General features: G+C 38.3%; 1 protein-coding gene across 1 annotated transcript in view; it reads left to right on the forward strand.

Moving 5' to 3' along the window:
- Positions 1 to 18963, forward strand: part of LOC106944166 (ATP-binding cassette sub-family A member 1) — a 194754-nt gene that overhangs the window by 126081 nt on the left and 49710 nt on the right. Inside the window, exons 36-39 of the mRNA XM_015027397.1 lie at positions 495 to 664; positions 6914 to 7091; positions 8774 to 8889; positions 11736 to 11880. Coding sequence (XP_014882883.1) covers positions 495 to 664; positions 6914 to 7091; positions 8774 to 8889; positions 11736 to 11880 — 609 coding nt within the window. The remainder of the gene's footprint in view (positions 1 to 494; positions 665 to 6913; positions 7092 to 8773; positions 8890 to 11735; positions 11881 to 18963) is intronic.

The following is an 18963-nucleotide window of genomic DNA, read 5'->3' on the forward strand; positions in this document are numbered from 1 at the left end:
GCTGATCCTTTGTGTCTGCTACTAGCATGTGCTAAATGAAAATTAGCGCCTTCTTCTTCTTCTTCTTCTTCTTCTTTAGATTTCAACAGCAGCTTTTATCCATTATTGTTGCACTACTGCCATCTATTGGATCCTAATGCCTATACCTCAAATTCTCATAATGATCCCAGTATTATTTAAAAAAGGAAACTTCTTCTTCTTCAAATGTATCGGATTTTTCTAAAATCTTTTAGTGTGAGATTGAGTCTTTATTTATACATATTGAGGAGAGTATGCCAATAAATCTTGAGGGGATCATATCATATCACCTGAATTTTGCATTAGTCCTTACCTTTTCAACTGCGGTAAGTAAAAAATAATTTATCAAAAGCATGTATTTTAATCTATTTTTTTCTGATCTTAGAATATTTTTAAAAAAATGTTGCTTCATAATTTTGGATATGTAGATAAATGCTAAATCTCATATAACTTCTAGTACATTCTCTGTTTTGTAGGTGTGGTTCTACAATCAGGCATGGCATGGCATGGTGTCCTTCCTAAGTGTGGCCAACAATGGCATCCTGAGAGGAAACCTTCCCAAGGGAGAGGATCCACGCCGCCACGGCATCTCCGTTTCTAATCACCCGCTAAATCTCACCAAGGAGCAGCTCTCCTCTGCGGCCATGTAAGCGAAATCAAAGAGCCCCGTTGGCGTTTCTTGTCCCCTCCTCACAATATTATCCATCAGCCTTTTCGTTTCAGTGGAATTGAAAGAAATAATGGAATGGAAAAATAAGGCTCCCGAATCATCTCTTCCTATGTGTTTAGCACCATAGTGTGCTCGGCTTGGTCACCACATTAACCAGCTTGCTAGAGACAATTTTGGAGAAATTCCACCACATGAGTGCACCGCCGCCACAGAAACTGTTCCACTGCAACTCAAAAGGTTCCAGTGACGTTACTTAATAATCTCACATATTTGACTATGCGGATGCTTTACTTACCTCCTGGCCACGCACAGGTACAACAATGAAAAGCATTGTACTCTGTAATGGGGCAACGATTTGACATTTCAGCAACAAGTCATTTCGAAGAGCTTTACATCAATTGTGAAAACGAGCAATAAACATAACCCCCCCCCAACCCCCCCGACATATTTTATGGGTCCTCAACATGGATGCTGAGGTCTCCTACATAATCAAACAGTCAAAATAATAAATGCACAAAACGGATAAAACCTTACAAATATTGAAAAAGGTTTGCCACATATTTTAAGGTTTTGTATAAAGCTTGTGTCAGAGTTTGCTTACGGCCTTTTACCTCGAGTCCCAAATATTCAAGAGTCAAATATTACCAGGAAAACCTTTTTATAGTTTAGCGGATCATGAAATGCTGTTCCAACACCTTCCCCCTTTTACTTTCTGTTCTCTACCCCCCAAAATTCTCTCAGCGATGCATAAAAAGGGCCACATATATTTCAAAGACATCACATGACTTTATGCCCAACAAAATCTCTAATCACATTGAGATTCATGTAAAGTGTTTTTTTTTTAACAACAGCACACATGATGCCACAACAGAACAAAGTTGCTTGCGTTTGATTCATTTTGCATATTATTATTTAACTCATTGCCTATGTTTAATGAAAACATAGGCGATTTCGTTTATTTCAAACAAACTATAATTTCCGTATGTTAGGAATTACGTTAGGAAGACGGTGCTACTATAGCCTCCAAACAAAAAGTGTGTGGTTTCAGCTCCCTGAAACCACACACTATGTGCACTTCCATCTGTTTCCTCCAACAATGTAAGAAAAGTCATGCAAGTTAGTTTACTTGATGATTCCAGATAGAGCCTCTAGATATAAATGTGTTTTGACCTCTTACTACTGTTAGGTGAAAGAAACTGTCAGCAGACTCACTGCAGTGTTTACCTTTAGTTTCCTTCTTAAAATTCAGTCTTCGTCAAATATACCTGAGAGAACGTTATTTTTTAACTTCTGCTGTTGGTGGCCAAAGAAACCTTTCTATCCCTGAGATGTCAGAAGATACAGTCTCATGCTTTTAGCCTGTATTGTTACTGGCAAGTTTCCAGCAGGGATCACTTTTCTTTTTTTCTTTTTTTTATAACACTGACCCTTCAACTATCCCATAGAAGTGACACTATGTTAAGTGTCACTTCCTGTATTTAACTGGAGATTAAATACAGGAAAATCTCATAGATTTTATGTCCTTCAAAAAGAAAAAAAAGGCTCTGATCTAAATGTATCTATATTTGGCTCATTGGTCTTAATACCGTATTTTGCAGCAGTATCAGAAGATGCGTTTTGATTTCCAGTTTTAATTGGGCCCTGTGGCTTTTTCTCTGGATGCAAAAAGCAACTGGATGCAATGCGGTGATTTTTGGGGATATATTTTTAAAATGTATTTAGTTATGTTTTAATTGGCTTGACAGTTGAGATTTAATTATTTAATTTTGACTGTACTTAATCTAAAACTAACCTATTTCTGCCGTCCTCATCATACAAATCTCATAAACAACTAGAATCAGACTGAGAGGAGTCCTTACCTTGCAACTTACCAGCATGTGTTGCTAAGGTGAATTTCCCTCTGCTGTCACTCCCTCATTAGGTTCATTTTCCACCCTGTAGCAAAACTGCTCCTTGCATATAAGTGAAAAACAGTTTGAAGAATCAAGATTGTTGCTGTAGTTCATAAGTTCTTCATTATCTGTGTAAAGTCAGCTCTTGAAACTCTCATTTCAGTTGGGAGTTTCACACATAAACACATCGCGGTGAGATGAGAATAAGCTTGTGTCGCGTTGAAAGAAAGGGAACAGTCAATTGTCCATACCACTAAAAGGCCATAATGGTTGCTGCTCCTGTCAGCTAAGAACAGGGAACTCATAGTCCACAATGTACACGGGCTGCACAATAAGATAATAGGAAAATGATGCTTGGCCAATTAGTCTTGTTTTTACTCAGATTTACTTGGCAGTCAAAACGTAAAGATGTAGAAAAGTGATTTATTCTGCTCTTTATAAACCAGTTTAGCCGTTGGTGGTGGTGTGTTGGTGGGGGGACACCTTAGTACCAGTTAAGCTTAGCCAGTACCACCGCTGACAATAATATCCCTTTTAAATACAATTTGAATGTTGACCACTATGCTTTTGATCTTACGTTGCCATAGTCCCATTGGGGTTATTTGCTCCAATCTCAGCTATTGACTGTCTAAATACCCTTTGAGATGTTTTGTTTTGTAAGCAGATCAAATCTAGCTTAGTTTTTAACATTTATAGATGCTTCAGATGTAGTTTAGACGTATTTTCATTCAAAAAAATGCAGAGCTGGAAATGGAAGACAAGGCGCAGCAAGGAATGCAAAAAAAAAGAAAGAACAGAGGCTATAAAGTACTGGGCAAATCAATGGATGATCACAACATTTATAGTATTGGCACCATTCATTTCCAATACCTCATAAACGACATGAGAGACACTGCATATTGCACCGGATTAATACTTCATTTACTGAGTAATGAATGGATAGATGCTTGTCCCGTGTATTTTAGATCATCATCGTGGTCTGTTGTTGATTTTGGCTGTAGCATCGCATCCATCTGCTGCAGATAATCACAATCATATCTCGTAACAAAATACAGGCTCCTTGCTTTTCATTGAGATTGGTTTCCATCCATGCTCCCAATCTGCAGCCAGTCTGGTGTTTATGAAGTGCCTGGGGGCCAACGACAGCTTTGAGTTAGGGGGGGAGGTGGCGCCCGGAGATAATTACGACATTCTGTCTGCCGTAGATTCAGCCTGAGCCTCTCCTTCTTTTCTACCTCGCGGTCCAGAGCGTGACATAATTTAAGAGCTATCATTTCAAGATTAGATGGCACTTTCCTTAATATTGAAAAAGCAGATGGGTGTCAGGGCATTAAAAAACCAAAAAAAAAACGTTGACAGGTGGGGGAAGGCACCCGATTAAGCACAGCAGTAAAGCTCAGTGTACGTTGCTTCTTTAATCAGAATGACAGTGTTACATGGCGAGTGTTACGGCGAGTGTGAGCACTCGCCGTTTTTAGCCGTAAACAAGAAAAGATCAATAAAACTGCTCTGTCCCATTATTTGTTTGAAAAAGAAAAGTTGGTACAAGCAGGTTGAGGAGTCAGCGTATCTGACAGTTTCAATCTGGAAATCTGTTATGGTAAAAATGACTTACCATTCAGTCTGTGAAAACGTGAAAAATAAATACCGCCATGTTCATTAAGGGAACAAAACCTCCTGTGTAATTTGTCTGGGAAAAAAAGTGTTCACATAGAAAACTAAGAGACAAAGTATCTGTAGTATAAACACTCATAATTAAGCACATTTTAGAATAATAATTTAACCAACTATGAATGACTTAGTACTGGTAGCAGAGAAGCACCCTGAGAGAACTCCCATAACTACTGAGAGAACGTGACAACTTTACCAAAGAAAACTACAGCTCACATTCAAACCAGAGACCTTTTAGGTTCGAAGTGACAATGCTCACCACCACTGATTGGATAAAATAAATTATTTTTGTTAAATCCAATATGGCCGACAGACAGAAAAGCATGCCAACCGACTCGGTCCCTCCTTCTACTGTAGGCGATTCTTGCAGGTAAAAAAAATACTGTGACATCAGATAACCCCTAAAGAACAATATTACTGGTGTATTTTACAAATAACTTTGTATTTGGAGAAAATTACAATTGATCACCTAAAACATAAATATCTATCTGTCTGTCTGTCTGTCTGTCTGTCTATATAGTATATATATTGTTTTTTTTACAGATAAAATTCCTACCTTTTTTTATGCCTTAAGAAGAGAATTTAAAAAAAATTGGAAAAAAATCCTGACACAAAGGATCATAATTCATGCATGGAAGGGTTAATGATTTTCTTCACGAGGTTTGATGGTTGGAAATGAATACATTAAGAAGAAAAAAATAAGTTTTGGCCTTCTCTTCCCTATCAAATGCGATTTTTTTTTTTTCCAGACTATATTTGTGTGAACTTTCCCCATGCTCTATGCTCTAACGGTCGCTAGAGCACTCTAGCGACCATTAGCTCTAATTTTAATGTTTTGTCTAATGGCCAAAACATCCAACAAGGCCTTTTGTTTCTCAAATAATCTGCAACAAGTGGATTTTAAATATAAGCCTCTCACAAAGAAATATACATATATATATATTATGAACAGACAGTAATTGTGCAATTCTCGAGGTAATTTCTAATCGTGTGTTATTGTTTTTTTGGACGCATCAACCAGTTTGTTTTGACACCTCTATGCTTTGCAGCCATTTTTAAACTTGTGTGATGTTTAAAAAAAAAAAAAAGAGAGAATACTTTTTCAAAGTAAAAGAGAAGTCAAGTAAAATTGCAGCTCAATTTTTATGTGTTCACTGTTTTTCATCTGCACCAATACAAAAGTATCACCTTTGTTCATTTTCTTCTGTTATTTAAAAAAAATCTACCCTCTCCTCAACTGCACTGAAGTGTTTTCTCTGGCAGATGACAAAACCTCCAGCTTAAGTGACTGTAAAACAAATTAATCTATAAAAACATTGGAAAACTGCTTCAAACTTACTTGCTATATTTCTTGTACAGTCCTGCATGAGCCACATATTGGTCACTGTGCAAAATTTTTTATATTCTGTATTTACCACAGCCTCCTTTCACTGTTGCATTTAAAACTTCGCTCTGCAGCCCTCAGCAATAAATAAAATGCCCTGAAGGAGAGCAATACCTTCTATCCAGCTTTCCTCCCACTGTTCATCTTTCTTGTCCTTCCATTATTGGTTAATTAGCAGATTGCTTGTCCTCTTTTCACAGTAATTAACCACCTTCAAGCATTCAGAGCTGGTTCATTCAGTGTTACGTCCCCTGCATTACCTCCCCACAGCCCCTTGAAACCGGCAGAAACGTGGGCCGGAACCAACTCGGTGTAAATTATTTTGTATTTATGTGCTCTAATTGGTGCCTGTTTGTCAATGATAAATGTGACAGGGGCAGCTGATTTAATATGCAAATGATGTAGCGGGACGGAAGCACCGGAAAGCGGGGGTTAAAGAATGAAAATCATTTTTATCCGGTGCTAATTAAACAGTTGGACTGAAGGACCTTTCAGAAGGAGAACTGTATTAAAAAGAATGTGTGGCAACGAAAAATCTGTTTTGTCTGAAATAACCTCCTGTACTTGTAACATATTGGTGTGATTGGGGGAAAAAAAATGGAACAAAATGTGGGGTTTGCAAACTAGTGAGAAATGATAAGGATGTAAGCAACTTGATGGAGCCATGCAAATAAATAAAGTGAATGAGAAGTGAACTACTTAATATACGCTTTTGTGTTGGGACACTTTAAATTAAAAATACACATTTAAGTATCAGTTTATGAGTAAAAAGCACACAGGTATGTCTTCACCAAACCAGTGTATGATTACAATGGTCCTCCGAGGTTCTTTGACGTTTGTGGGATCGTTGGAATGTTTTGTTTTGAAGAGGTGTTTTCTGTTTGTACATCTCGCTAAGTAGAATTACAAGAAAGCATGTACACAGAATCTAAAATCCCATTTTCGCTGATCATACCGAGGTTCTGAAGCCTAAATTTTTATTTGCGTGATTGATTGTATGCATTGATTTATTTTTAATGAGCAACACTAGAAGTGCTATAAAACTTGCATTATAAATTCTCTGAACCAAAGCTAACCCTAACCCTATGCACCCAACTGTTTGTATTTAAGAGTTATTCAGCATGGATAATAGAACAGTCTAAATAGAATAATTCAAAGCTCAAAATCAGACATTCATGCCTATTATAAAATGCTACGTATGTTTTGTTTTTTTTGTTTTTTTGTACACTTGCCTCTCTGCTTCACTTTAAATCTAAAACGTTATCTCTTGATCCGCAGGGCGACGACCTCTACAGACGTGGTGGTGTCCATCTGTGTTATTTTCGCCATGTCCTTCATCCCTGCCAGCTTCGTCCTCTTTCTAATCCAGGAGAGGGTGAGCAAAGCCAAGCATCTGCAATTTGTCAGCGGCGTAAACCCGACCGTCTACTGGGTAACCAATTTCGTCTGGGATATGGTAAGTGTTGTTCCAGCTCTCGAAGGATTAAATCTCAATTAATAATGTTGAACGTGTGCTGCTAAACATGCGATCTTTAATCCTTCCAGGTTCGCTTCGAAGGCCTTTTTATTTCTTGTTTTATAATCTTAACTCACTGACATCCGAAAGATTTTATTCCCACCTAGGGCTATGAGTGAAAAATTTCAATCCACTGTAATTGATAATGCAGCTCTGACAGCACCGGCCACAGGGAAAAGGGCTTTACCTGATACACTGTTATAGGCTGAGGCGTAATTATCGACAGCAGCTGCCCCCGTTGGTTATGCTCAACAGGCTTACTGGTACTTTCCCCCAGGCATCATGGAAGTAAACATTTCATCAGGCTCTTTTGGTAACGAAATACCATCAGGGCACACATCATTATTGTGAATAAATGCAGTCTAAGTGGAGGACAAATGCACCTAGGGAGCCAGACTGAAGATTTTTTTGTTGTTGTTTTCCGATGTGGACTGCATTACCAAACAAATACAATCAAAACATAAAAATATTGAACATGTCTCCATTGGAAACTCTCTAAAGCACAAAGAAGGTACATTAAATTAAATATCCACCAAGCTTTCTACTGAGTTTAAAGCAAGTGTTTTCAAAATGTGGAAGAGATCACACCCCTCAGACAAAAAGACAGCTGCTCCCCCCACACCTACTGCATTATTGCAATTATTCCTGTAAACTTTCTGCTGTTGCTATGCTTGATGTTTCACTTTTACATGACTCATTGATGTTGTGGGATTTTCCTGCTTAAGCTATTTGTAACCCCACATGGTATGATGCTTCAGTTGCCTTGCTTACAGTGCGTAAAATATGAACTACTTTCTGCTGTGAGTGCACTACATTTAGTCTCTTGTGAACAAAACAACACCAGATGCTTTTCAGAAAATACTGTGACCGCGGAGCACCTTCACATCCAGTCCAGGAAAATCTTAATTTTAAATAATCATGGTCATTCTTCCTTCCTTTTTATTTTTTTATTTTTTTATTGTTGGCACAGACACTGTCTCTCCTTACTTATCATTGCTTTAGGTACTAAAATATTCCCAGTTACTTTATCAGTTTTTGTTTTTGTTCCCCCTTTGGCCCCATTTCCTTAATGTACAGGTCAATAATTTATCCTTAAGATTAGCTTTGAGTGATGTCTATTAAAAGTAATGAAAACAAAATGACATTTTTTGGATAGTTTAGGGTTTAAATTCTCTATATGATCAATCAAAGATAATGTACAGATTCAGCAGAGATGTTTTGAAATGCCCTACTGAACAGTTTCCATACGACACCTTTTAATTCAGTATGGAATAAATTAACAATGATGATTGACATATATATATATATATATATATATATAATGTCACAGTATCATAGCACAGTTGTTCAGTAACTGAGAAAACATTTACTTCTAAGAGAAGCAAATGCGTCTCTTCATCACTGAATTAATTAGAGAGTTAAAGCTGGGTACACTTAAGTGTTAATTGAAAAGTTATTCACTGATTTTATAATCAGAGAAAAAGAAAGTAGATTTTAAAAAAAACATTGTCAAAGTGTTGCAGTCCAACTGTTGGTGCTCTGTAGGCCAACTTCTCTTATTAAACACAAATTGTCTGCTTAAGATCGCTGCTCACGTTTCATTTTCATGATCGTTTTGACAGTGCAACTACATCGTGCCCTGCTTCATCGTGATCGTGATCTTCCTCTGTTTTCAACAAAAAGCCTACGTTTCACCTCCGAATCTGCCCGCTTTGATACTGCTCCTCATTTTTTATGGGTAAGTTAATTAAAATTTTCAGTTCAACCGTCTTCATAGTTATATCAATTAATTTCTGTTCTTGTCGCACATTTGCTATATGGCTGATTTTTATTTTTTATTTTTTTTGTAAAGCTGAATGAGTTCATCAATCTAGCAGTTATTGTTTTACTCTCACTGTCTGAGGCATTATTGAATAACAGGACCCAAAATAAATCAGTTTTGCATTATTGTGCAATAGGAGTCTCATTTTGACTACCAATAAGTATAAATAATTGCAAAGGGAAATTATTAATAAAGCGATGTCGATAGTTTGTGGACTAAGTTGAACAGAGGAAACGCAACAGAAGACGTGACAGATGTCCATCACGCTTTGTGGTTCAGCACGGCAGTTGTGTTTTCCCTCCATGTTTCCAAAACCTCAGTTTCTGATTGGTTACATGACACATGCAACAGGCTGCGTTCTTAATTGTCCTCGGGGAAACACGACAGGCTGCATACCATCTTACAAACCATCCCGCTAATCAGGACATCCTTAAGATTGTCAGAAAGGGGAAAATCGGGACAAAATTTAATTCAAACACTATGAATCAGCATATTAATTGTTAATCAGTATCAGCAGTTTGCTGTGGCTAAATTCTCTAGCCTTTTGCCAGGTTTAGCTTAGCTGCCGTTAATGCTAAGTCCGCAGTCATTTAAAATGCTTTTAGGGCTATTTTATGCAATTTATTGGCATGAAATGTAAGGAAAATACCCAGAAGTGAGATAAGATCAACCTTACCAGATTATCGGCGATTGCACTCGCTGGAACAGTCAACAGATTGACCTGTATGAGGTGGTCAAAACTCCGTATCATCCGACTTGTGCGGAGGAAGTCCAAGGTTACGGTTCGAGAGTGTGACGCTTTTATAGACGGATTGCAGATCCAACTCGTTGGGAAATTTCAGCCCAAAACAGTCAGAGACCAGCTCCGTATGGTGCCTGTTTGACTCATGTCACTTCTCACCACTAACACACACTGGAGAAGTCGCACTGAAGAGCTTCCAGACAGAACAGACCACTGGACTTTAGCCAAGCATCAAGTTTTTCAGTAGCAGTCATGCTTAGGAGTAGAAAAAAAAAATAATAATAATAACGAAGGTGTCACGTGTCACATGCCACATGCGTTTCTCAGTTTAGGAGTTTCTTGATTGTCATTTGTCTGCGCTGTATATCAAACCCCACAGAGCGCCATTGCATGCCTTCTTTGGTTATGCACTGACCGTTTTGAGTTTTAAGAGCTTCCATGTGTGTGGAAAATGGCTAGCCTGAACTGTGATTTACGGAAGACAAGTGGTATCTTAGAGATGTAGTCTTTTTGACTGGTTTATGGATGAAATTGTTTTGTGAAAGCTTGTGGTTTCAATTAAAGTCCCAGCAGCATTTAGTACAATTGTTATGGCGGACCAGAAGAGGCGTTTTCCTGGCCTCAATCCCAAACGTTTGTTTGCATTTAGATGGCAAACGAATGAAACAAAAGTCTTCTCATTGCTAAGAGTTTGTGAAACCAGGATTTCACCTGTTTTTCCACACCGTCCTTCTCATTTGGTGGCCTTTATGTTACAGTTGTTGCTTTGTGAATGTGAATTTTCTATCAAAAGCGCTTTGATGGGTCGGTACGATAAGAGAGGCGCTTTATAAAATTAGCCAATTTATCATTTATGTATACCAATAATTTAGGGACCAAGGATTTTGTCAGAAAATAAACACAGCCTACCCCTGACCCCCACTGAATAAATGTACTGAATCTAGGAGTGGATTTAAAAAAATAATATAAGAGTTTGCAATTCCAATTCCTTTATTTTAAAACTATTGATGCTTTTTTTTTATGTGTTTCCTGTTTTGATGGAATAATCAAAGTTTCATAGCCAGTGACAATCAATAAGTCATTTCTATGCTATATAAATAACACCCAGTCTGTTCTGCCATATTTTCCGGAAAGTTAACACACACACACACACATGCACGCACGCACACGCACACACACACACACACACACACACAAACACACACACACACGCATGCATGCATACAACAACACATAGAAAGGGCAAAATAAAAAAAAAGATATCTCAGTGCTGACCTTTAAAAAGCCCTATAAGTAAATAATTTAAAAAATGTATCTAATTTTATTCTACAATGTGCCTCTAAAGTTCAGGCCAAGGCCAATAATGGAAACATTGTAGTTTGTTTTTCTTTTTTCATTGTGACTAATAAATTATTTCTGTAACAATTACAGCGCTTAAGTTTTATTGCACAACAAAGTAAAACCCTAATGCAACTTAACAGACACACAAACTCTCTCCAAAGAAAGCCATCCGTGAGTCAAATGTAATCAGTTCAAAAATAAGCGATTAGCTCATGTAAATATATTTTCTAAAACATATATTTTGCATAAATTGCATGCAAGAGAGCATACAATTATGGAGATGATCTGCCAGTGCTACTGGATAACCCACCGCAGCTCCACTTCATAACGGTTTCACTTTGTCTCCTTTTATAACCGAACTTGATCTGCTCTCTGCCAAGTGTGGGCGGCATCCATTTTGCAACGCTTTTATGGGTCACTTGCTTGAAATGCAAATGATCTGATAGAGGCTGCTGGTGTCGTGAACCGGCACAGTTGACCTGGTAATCTGCATTCATGAATTGAAAATTGCATGGATTCAGTAACCGCTAATTTTATATTTGCCACCACTATTAACCCCGGTGGTTATTTCCATGAGTGTGGAAATAGCCTCTCGGAAATTTGAAGTTGGACAGAATGTTTATGAAAGTTTTTTTCATTCTGGTATCTCGCCGATTGTGTCTTGCTTCGCTCCGATCAGATGGGCCATCACACCCATGATGTACCCGGCCTCCTTCGTCTTCAGCGTTCCCAGCACGGCTTACGTGGTGTTGACCTGCATCAACCTCTTCATTGGGATCAACGGCAGTGTGGCCACCTTCATCATGGAGCTCATTGAGGACGATGTGAGTGACAAACACAACACGAAGCGCAACCGTTGAATCAGCTACAATAAACAATGATGATTTTAACTGTTTGATATGTTTTGAATCGCCTAATTACTCGCCGTATGAAATTACAAGGCATAGTTACATTAATTCATCACAATGTTGGACTAACCTACATAAGCCTAATACATGAGAAGCGGCTACTAATTATACTCTCATAATGACATGCAATGTCATTATGCCTGTTTATGCTCTATAAATTGAGATCCTGTTGTGTATTTTGATGGTCCTTTTTGTCTTTTGCACTAACTTCTTGTTTCCCTGTTAACACCTGTTCTTGAGTTGTTCAGTCTGTTGTGTTTGATTGTGCTCCTTTACTTAGCTTTTCCTTTTATCCTCAAGTTTCTTTGTAATTTCTTGAGTTTGGTCACTTAGTCCTCCCTCGCTTGTCCCCACATCCATTATAGCTGTTTTACATTCAGTTCTAAGGCTTGATTAAGTCTGATACCAGATATCTGATTGCGCATTGTCCAAGCAACTATACACAGGCGTTAAAAACCTTGTAAAGGTCCAGCCTTCATACTGTTTAGAGTAAATAAATTAAAAAGCTATATTACTATTTAAGACAAAAACTTTACTTTTCATATAAAGAAAAAAAACCTTAAGAAAATATTTAAGCATCTGAAGACATCAATAAGAAAGTTAACAGTTGGACAGAATATTGTCTTCCGGATGGACAGTGTTACTTGACATAGCGTCAGATTCGCTACAAACTGGCTTTTGGGCAACAAAGTCTTTGTGCTGGAGTGACTGGCACAAAGTGAGTGAGGCTTATGAAAAGATACCCAAAAAGTAGGATGAAAGTCATACACTTAAGGAGGCAAATTTAATGTTTGTACAACTTCAGAATTTGAAGATTGTTAAAAACATAAAGCCTTTTCTGGAAAATCCGATTCTGGAATTTTGCAAAAAGAAAACAAAAGTGGTGGTACAGATTGACCTTAAACAGAAATGTTGGGCTATATATATCTATATATATATATATATATCTATCTATATATCTATATCTATATCTATATATATATATATATATATATATAGATATAGATATAGATATATAGATATATATATATATATCTATATATATATATATATATATATATCTATATATCTATATCTATATATATATATATAGATATAGATATAGATATAGATATATAGATATATATATATATATATCTATATATATATATATATATATATATATATATAATTTTATTTTTTTTAATGGAAAAAAAAAGTTGTTTTTTTTACATAGTATATGTCTCAGTAGAAACCTCTTCTCTAGTATCTACAGAGAGGAGAGTCTTTCTTACTGCCAAGCAGCAAACTCAGGCTGTAAAAATTTCACAGCTGCTCAAAAAATCCTATTTACGCAGGAGCCATAACAGAAGCTGGCTAATTGACTTGAATCCTTGATAAACGTTGTGTGTTTTCTAACCAAAGCCTTCCTTGTGCCTGTGCATGTAGGTGGGTGGGTAGAACGTGTGTATCCACCTGGTGTTTGCCTTAAAGCAGCCCCTTTAATCCTTTCAAGGATTTTTCAAAGAGCCCGTTTTTCCCTATTCTTTTTAAACTTTAATCGTTCGCTGAGAATTAGGGTCCTCAGAGAAGTTCCCTCATCCATCTTTCAGCGAGTTGTTCATTATGGCGGCAGCCTTGGTCTCAAAGGATTTATAAAAGACAAAGAAAAACCAAAAGGGAGCTAAATAAGAAATGCAGAGATTTGGTTTCGGAGAGGAAGCAACGCAGAGTGAGAGGAGAAAAACCCGAATGTCAATCATTTTTATTTGTGATTGTATTTAAATGGAATTTCCATGGAAAAACTTGGTAGTTTCTGACACAGAAATGATATTTTCATCAGTGGATGGATACTATCTACTTATTTGCTTTTCTTTCCCTATCATTCTATGAACCAAATACATCCAGATAGACCTGTAGTTGCACGATTAGCATTCCTTATCAACACGCACAATAACACTTAACTCTGACAAGCTCCTCATACATCTGATGCTTCATAAGAGTACCAGCATCCTCCACAGCTCCGCTCTGACACTGGATGTCGTCTTTCCCGACGGTTTTTCTTCCTCCTTCACGGACGCCGATCCCTGTGACTTGATGTCTCCTCTGGCTCAGCTCGGGATGTCTCTTGTCTCTCCAGCATTGATTTTATTGTTGCCAGCATTCATTGGCAATTTTTACTCATTTATTTTTTACTTGGCTCTATTTTTGCCGTCTGCATTCTCATTATTTATTAACACAGTGTCAGTGGGGCATGTAACTCATAAAAGGTGCCGGCTTAATGGGCAGGATGTTGCCCGCAGGCAGAGTAAAGGGACGGATTTACAGCTTGCATCTCTTGCTTCGAAGCGCCGGGGATGCTGACTGTGTTTCTGTGAGACTCGACGGCGACAATAATCCCTTTAATTAGACTTGATTTTCACTGTTAGGAGAACAGATGGGTCAGCAGCAATCGGAGAATGTTAAAACCCTCAACAAGAGTTCAGACTTGATTTCTCTTCGGAATGGACTTTATCATTTTTCGCATTGCAACCAAAATCTTGAAGGGTTTCCACTGGGACTTTATAACAGATCAACATGTAGACGCAAGTCTGATGTGGAATAAAAAGGGCACGCAGTCCTCTAAATTCTACTTTGATAGTCTTAAAGAAAATCCAGTGCAACCAGTTTCCTTCATATGTTCACTGGGGTGTCATTTAATTGCAACACAAATCCAGCTGTTCTGAAAGGCCTGAAGGGGACAAACATCATGAAAAGCAAAACACACTGCGGCGAAATCCAGGATGAAGTTGCGTAGAGGTTTTAAGCAGGTTTGAATAGGAACAGAATATCCCAGGTTTTGAACAACACATTGACCGCTGATCTATCCATCACTGTGAAATGTCACAGCTGCAGACCTACCAAGACTCTGCCCACCATGCGAACTGACAGAAACGGGAAAGCGTAGCATTAATCAAAGATGCTGCCCAGAGGACGCAGAGATACACAACTTAGGCGGAAGAATATGTTGACAGCAGAACTATAAGTGACGCGCTCCACAAATAGGACTTTGAGGAAGACTGGCACTATGAAAGCTATTGTTGAGAGATAGCGTGCCACAAGCCATGTAGGAAAACCCTGCAGACACCTGGATGAAGATGCTCTTGTCAAATAGCGATGGCAGCAAAACGGGGATGTTTCTCCTGGTATCGGGACAAGAAGGCTCAACAAAGTTGATGGGAAGGTTGATGGAGATGAATATAGGTCGATAACTGAGGTTTGAGGTTAGGGAGTAGTTGGTAGAGACATAACCCACATGATTGCAGCTGGAAAAACAGCAAATGGTTATTTTACAAAGTATTAACTCATGGGGGATGAATAACAAATACAAAAGACTTTTCAGCCGTTTATTTGAGAAAAGGGGAAAATAAATAGGTGTCATCCCGCTACTTTACCATTATTCTTTATCAAAAACAATCCCCCCTCCCCCCTCCAAAAAATAAAAATATGCTAAAGCTTGTGGGTGTAGCGCAAAAAAGTACAGAAAAGTTCAAGTGGCTTGAATAGGTTTGCATGACACGACGACGAACAAACGTACTCCTACAACATGATGGCTCAATCCAGCAACAAAGCTTTGTCTCATCATCTCTGGGCTCCTCGGCGGTGGCGCTAGTCAAACAGTGTCGCTCAAAAGTAAAGCTACAGGCTCCAGGATGTTTTCTGACTTCAAGCAGAGGGAGGATCTTGATCCCCTTTGGGCATTGCTCCATTTTTTTTTTTTTTTTTTATCAGTGAAAAATGTGAGGGAAAGAAAACAGCAGAGTGAAGAACCGGAGCAGCACTTTCACACACTCTTTTGCCCTAGTTTTTGTTTTAAAACCACTGGGAGATTTTCTACCCCTTAGGACTGTCCGACTCCCTGTAGACTACATCAATCCTCGGCTCGCCTAACGCCTCGAGCCGTGTCTGAGTCAATATCTCCACCACGTGCCACTCGGAGATAACCGCAGGCAGGCATTGTGATTTTATATATATATATATTGTGATGGAGGTAAAGGGGGTGTCATCAAATTTAACTTGAGCAGATTGTATCAAACTCTACATTTACTGCCCAGCAGTGTCCGTCATCACATTCTAGCATTGCACTCGAAACCACGAGTTCATATATTACCCTGAACAATCTAAGCGATAGAACCTTAGTAGTTCCACAAAAATATCAACCATAGTTATGAATGGAGCTGCGTCGAGAAAATAAGCACAAGCGGTGATTTGGGTCAGATAAACCAGAGTGCATGCTCTACCACCGTCGCGAGCAAAAAGGATTTACAGCAGCGAACATAAAAAAAAAGGAGGACAAATTTGCTAGTATTCCATCATTTGCTTTTACAAATGATGGGACAAACTAAGAGAAGATGCTTTCTTTTGTTGTATTCTGAAACCAGGTCCCGCTTTGCGTCACCCGTGTCCGCTGTGTGCCAGAAAGCGTAGCTTCACATGCAACCTTTCCCAAGTCAGCCCAGCCTTTTGCACCCAAGGTCATTGCTGTTTATTAATTGCTTGACTTTCCTATCTCTCTACTAGCTCTCTGGAGAATGTAAGGAATAAAGGTGCGTTCAGAAAATCCCAGCATGGATGTGTGCTTTAAACGTTTACATCCAACAGCAAGGGACTAAACACACAGACGGACAAATTGTGGGTTGCCTCCCAGCTCTTTGAAACAGTGAAAAGTGGTTTTATTAAGAGATATTTTGTTTCATAATCCTACATCCTTTTAGAATGTGGTAGAGTTTACACAGAAATCTCATGGGGGGGGGGGATTTGGTGGTAACCAGTGGCAACAGGTGAAAAGATTCTTGGTGATGTGCGAATAGGTTTCCCTTCCTGGTTGGATGAATGGTTGAAAAATGACTACAATTCCTCAGTACTGTAAAATTCCTGATACAGGAAAATGACATGAAGAGGGTGATGTGATGGGGGGACACAGTGGTTTATTTAGCAACCCTCTTTTGGCTTGGTTTTGTTCTAGAGCTGCTTAGGATACAATGAAGTCTCTGGATTACAAGGCATCCTGGAGGGAAAAAAAAATACCACAGTATGTCAGTAAGCTTAGCTTCGCATGCAAGTCAACTTTACCATGATCTCAAAGAGCTGAGGGAAAAGGAAAAAACATTGGGTCATTGTTAAGTGACCCTCCATAAGCTCTGAATATTTCAGTCTGGAGACACCATCCTTCACCCTTCAGTCGGCTTTAGCAGGTTTTGCAGGAAAAACAGAAACAACAAATTACCACCAGTTTAGGCTGTAAAAGATGCTTCCACGCCAAAAGAAATTAGGAGTCCCATCTTTTTTTGGTGTGAGCCTATTTTATTGGTTTTAGTATTTTTTTCAAAAATGATGCAATAAAAAAAAATCTGATTTGTGTCTAAATGTAGACCAAACAATAAGTAATTACACTAAACTTTTATTATTTTTTTGTGTGCATTGTGGAAGGCTATCCTTGCCCATATACATGTCTGCAAAACATATGTATTTTATCTGAATTCATACAAAACATAAAACTATGGTTCTGTATATTTATTCATCTTTCTTGCGTAAGCTCTGACAGGGATGAATAAAAGGAGTTCTTTTCAAGTCAAACTCTGCTGCTTGTGTGTTCTGAAATAATAAGTTTTTCAAAGGAAGACTGCTTGAAGATTAAAAAGCGCCGTACACCAAATGCATTAAGGTAGAAGGAGAAAGGCAACAAATTATTGCTAAACCCAACATCTGAAGGTTTGCTTTTACATGATGATCGGTGAGAGCTTTTCATCATGGTCTCATGTCTACTCCAGTGACCACCTACTCGTAAGAGGAGAGACGGATGTTCTTACATAAGCCCACGTTTGATCTTAAGCATCCGTGTGTTTATTTTTCCACAAAGTGAAATGATTAGACTTGGTTGCATTTTGATTAATTTGCATGCACTCATATTATATGCATAGTAAAATCATTTTAAAGTAAAAAAAAATAATAATAAAATCAGCATCAAACAGAGTGATTTTAAATTGTTTTGCGAACTGTACTTCATTCTGTTCATCTCCAGCACTTCTCTCTCCCCTTCCCCACCATTTATTTTATTTTTTATTTTTTTTCTTGGATGTGGCGTCATCATCTGTCCTTGCCGTTTCAGATAAAAGTAGAAAAGAGTTGAGCATGAAAATCCACACCTGGATTTAAAGTCAGTTCCTGAACAGTGACATCTGAGTTCCCCACTGTGCATGAAAATAAATACGTAACAAGGTCACAGAGTTGGCTCCCAACACATCAACGGTTCTACTGATGTTTCTGTAGCGTCACAGATGCATTCAGTCACCTGAGCTATGTTATTATTTAGACTCGCTAGTTACATTGGCTACAGACTCCTTTTCAGCTTAATTAACAAATACAATATCTGGCTGTTTGCTGGCAGTTGTCTGCATTGTGTACATATCCACTAAAATTGACTTGCAATTCTTTTGGGGACTGTTTCTACTTCTTAGTCCAATGTTCCTAAGAAGCGTTCCAAATAGCATCATGGAGGAGCATCATTGCGATGAAATGCCAAAGGAGGAATTTCGGAAAGAGCAGGAGCTTCTTAAAGAGACAAAGGACAATTTCAAGGCGTCAAATTGCAAAGTCCAATTTCTTTTATGTTACGTTTAACATTTAATTAGAACTGAGGGTTACATAGTTACTTGTTTGTGCTATAAAATGTTACTATATGTCTGGACAATACATAATACTTTGTTTTAATTGTAAAATGGGATGGACCCATGAAGTCCTGTCTCATGTTTCCGAGGCATACAGCTAGAGAGAATTTAAGTTAGTATCGCCTAGCTTAATGAATCCAGGACGCTTGCAACCAAAACATTTGTCTTTTGTGCCGTTTTTCCTGCCTGGCACACGGCAAGCAGCTGAGATTAGCTGCTTCTTTACAGAGCAGGCACCTAACCCAGAAACATAACTGGTGAAAGTCTGTCTGACTGTGGCATTTGGCCTGTTATGGCTCCATGCAATCTTGGT

Source organism: Poecilia latipinna, unplaced genomic scaffold, assembly GCF_001443285.1.
Source record: "Poecilia latipinna isolate Pla-1442-1.1 unplaced genomic scaffold, P_latipinna-1.0 Scaffold102, whole genome shotgun sequence".
NCBI classification, from domain to species: Eukaryota; Metazoa; Chordata; class Actinopteri; order Cyprinodontiformes; family Poeciliidae; genus Poecilia; species Poecilia latipinna.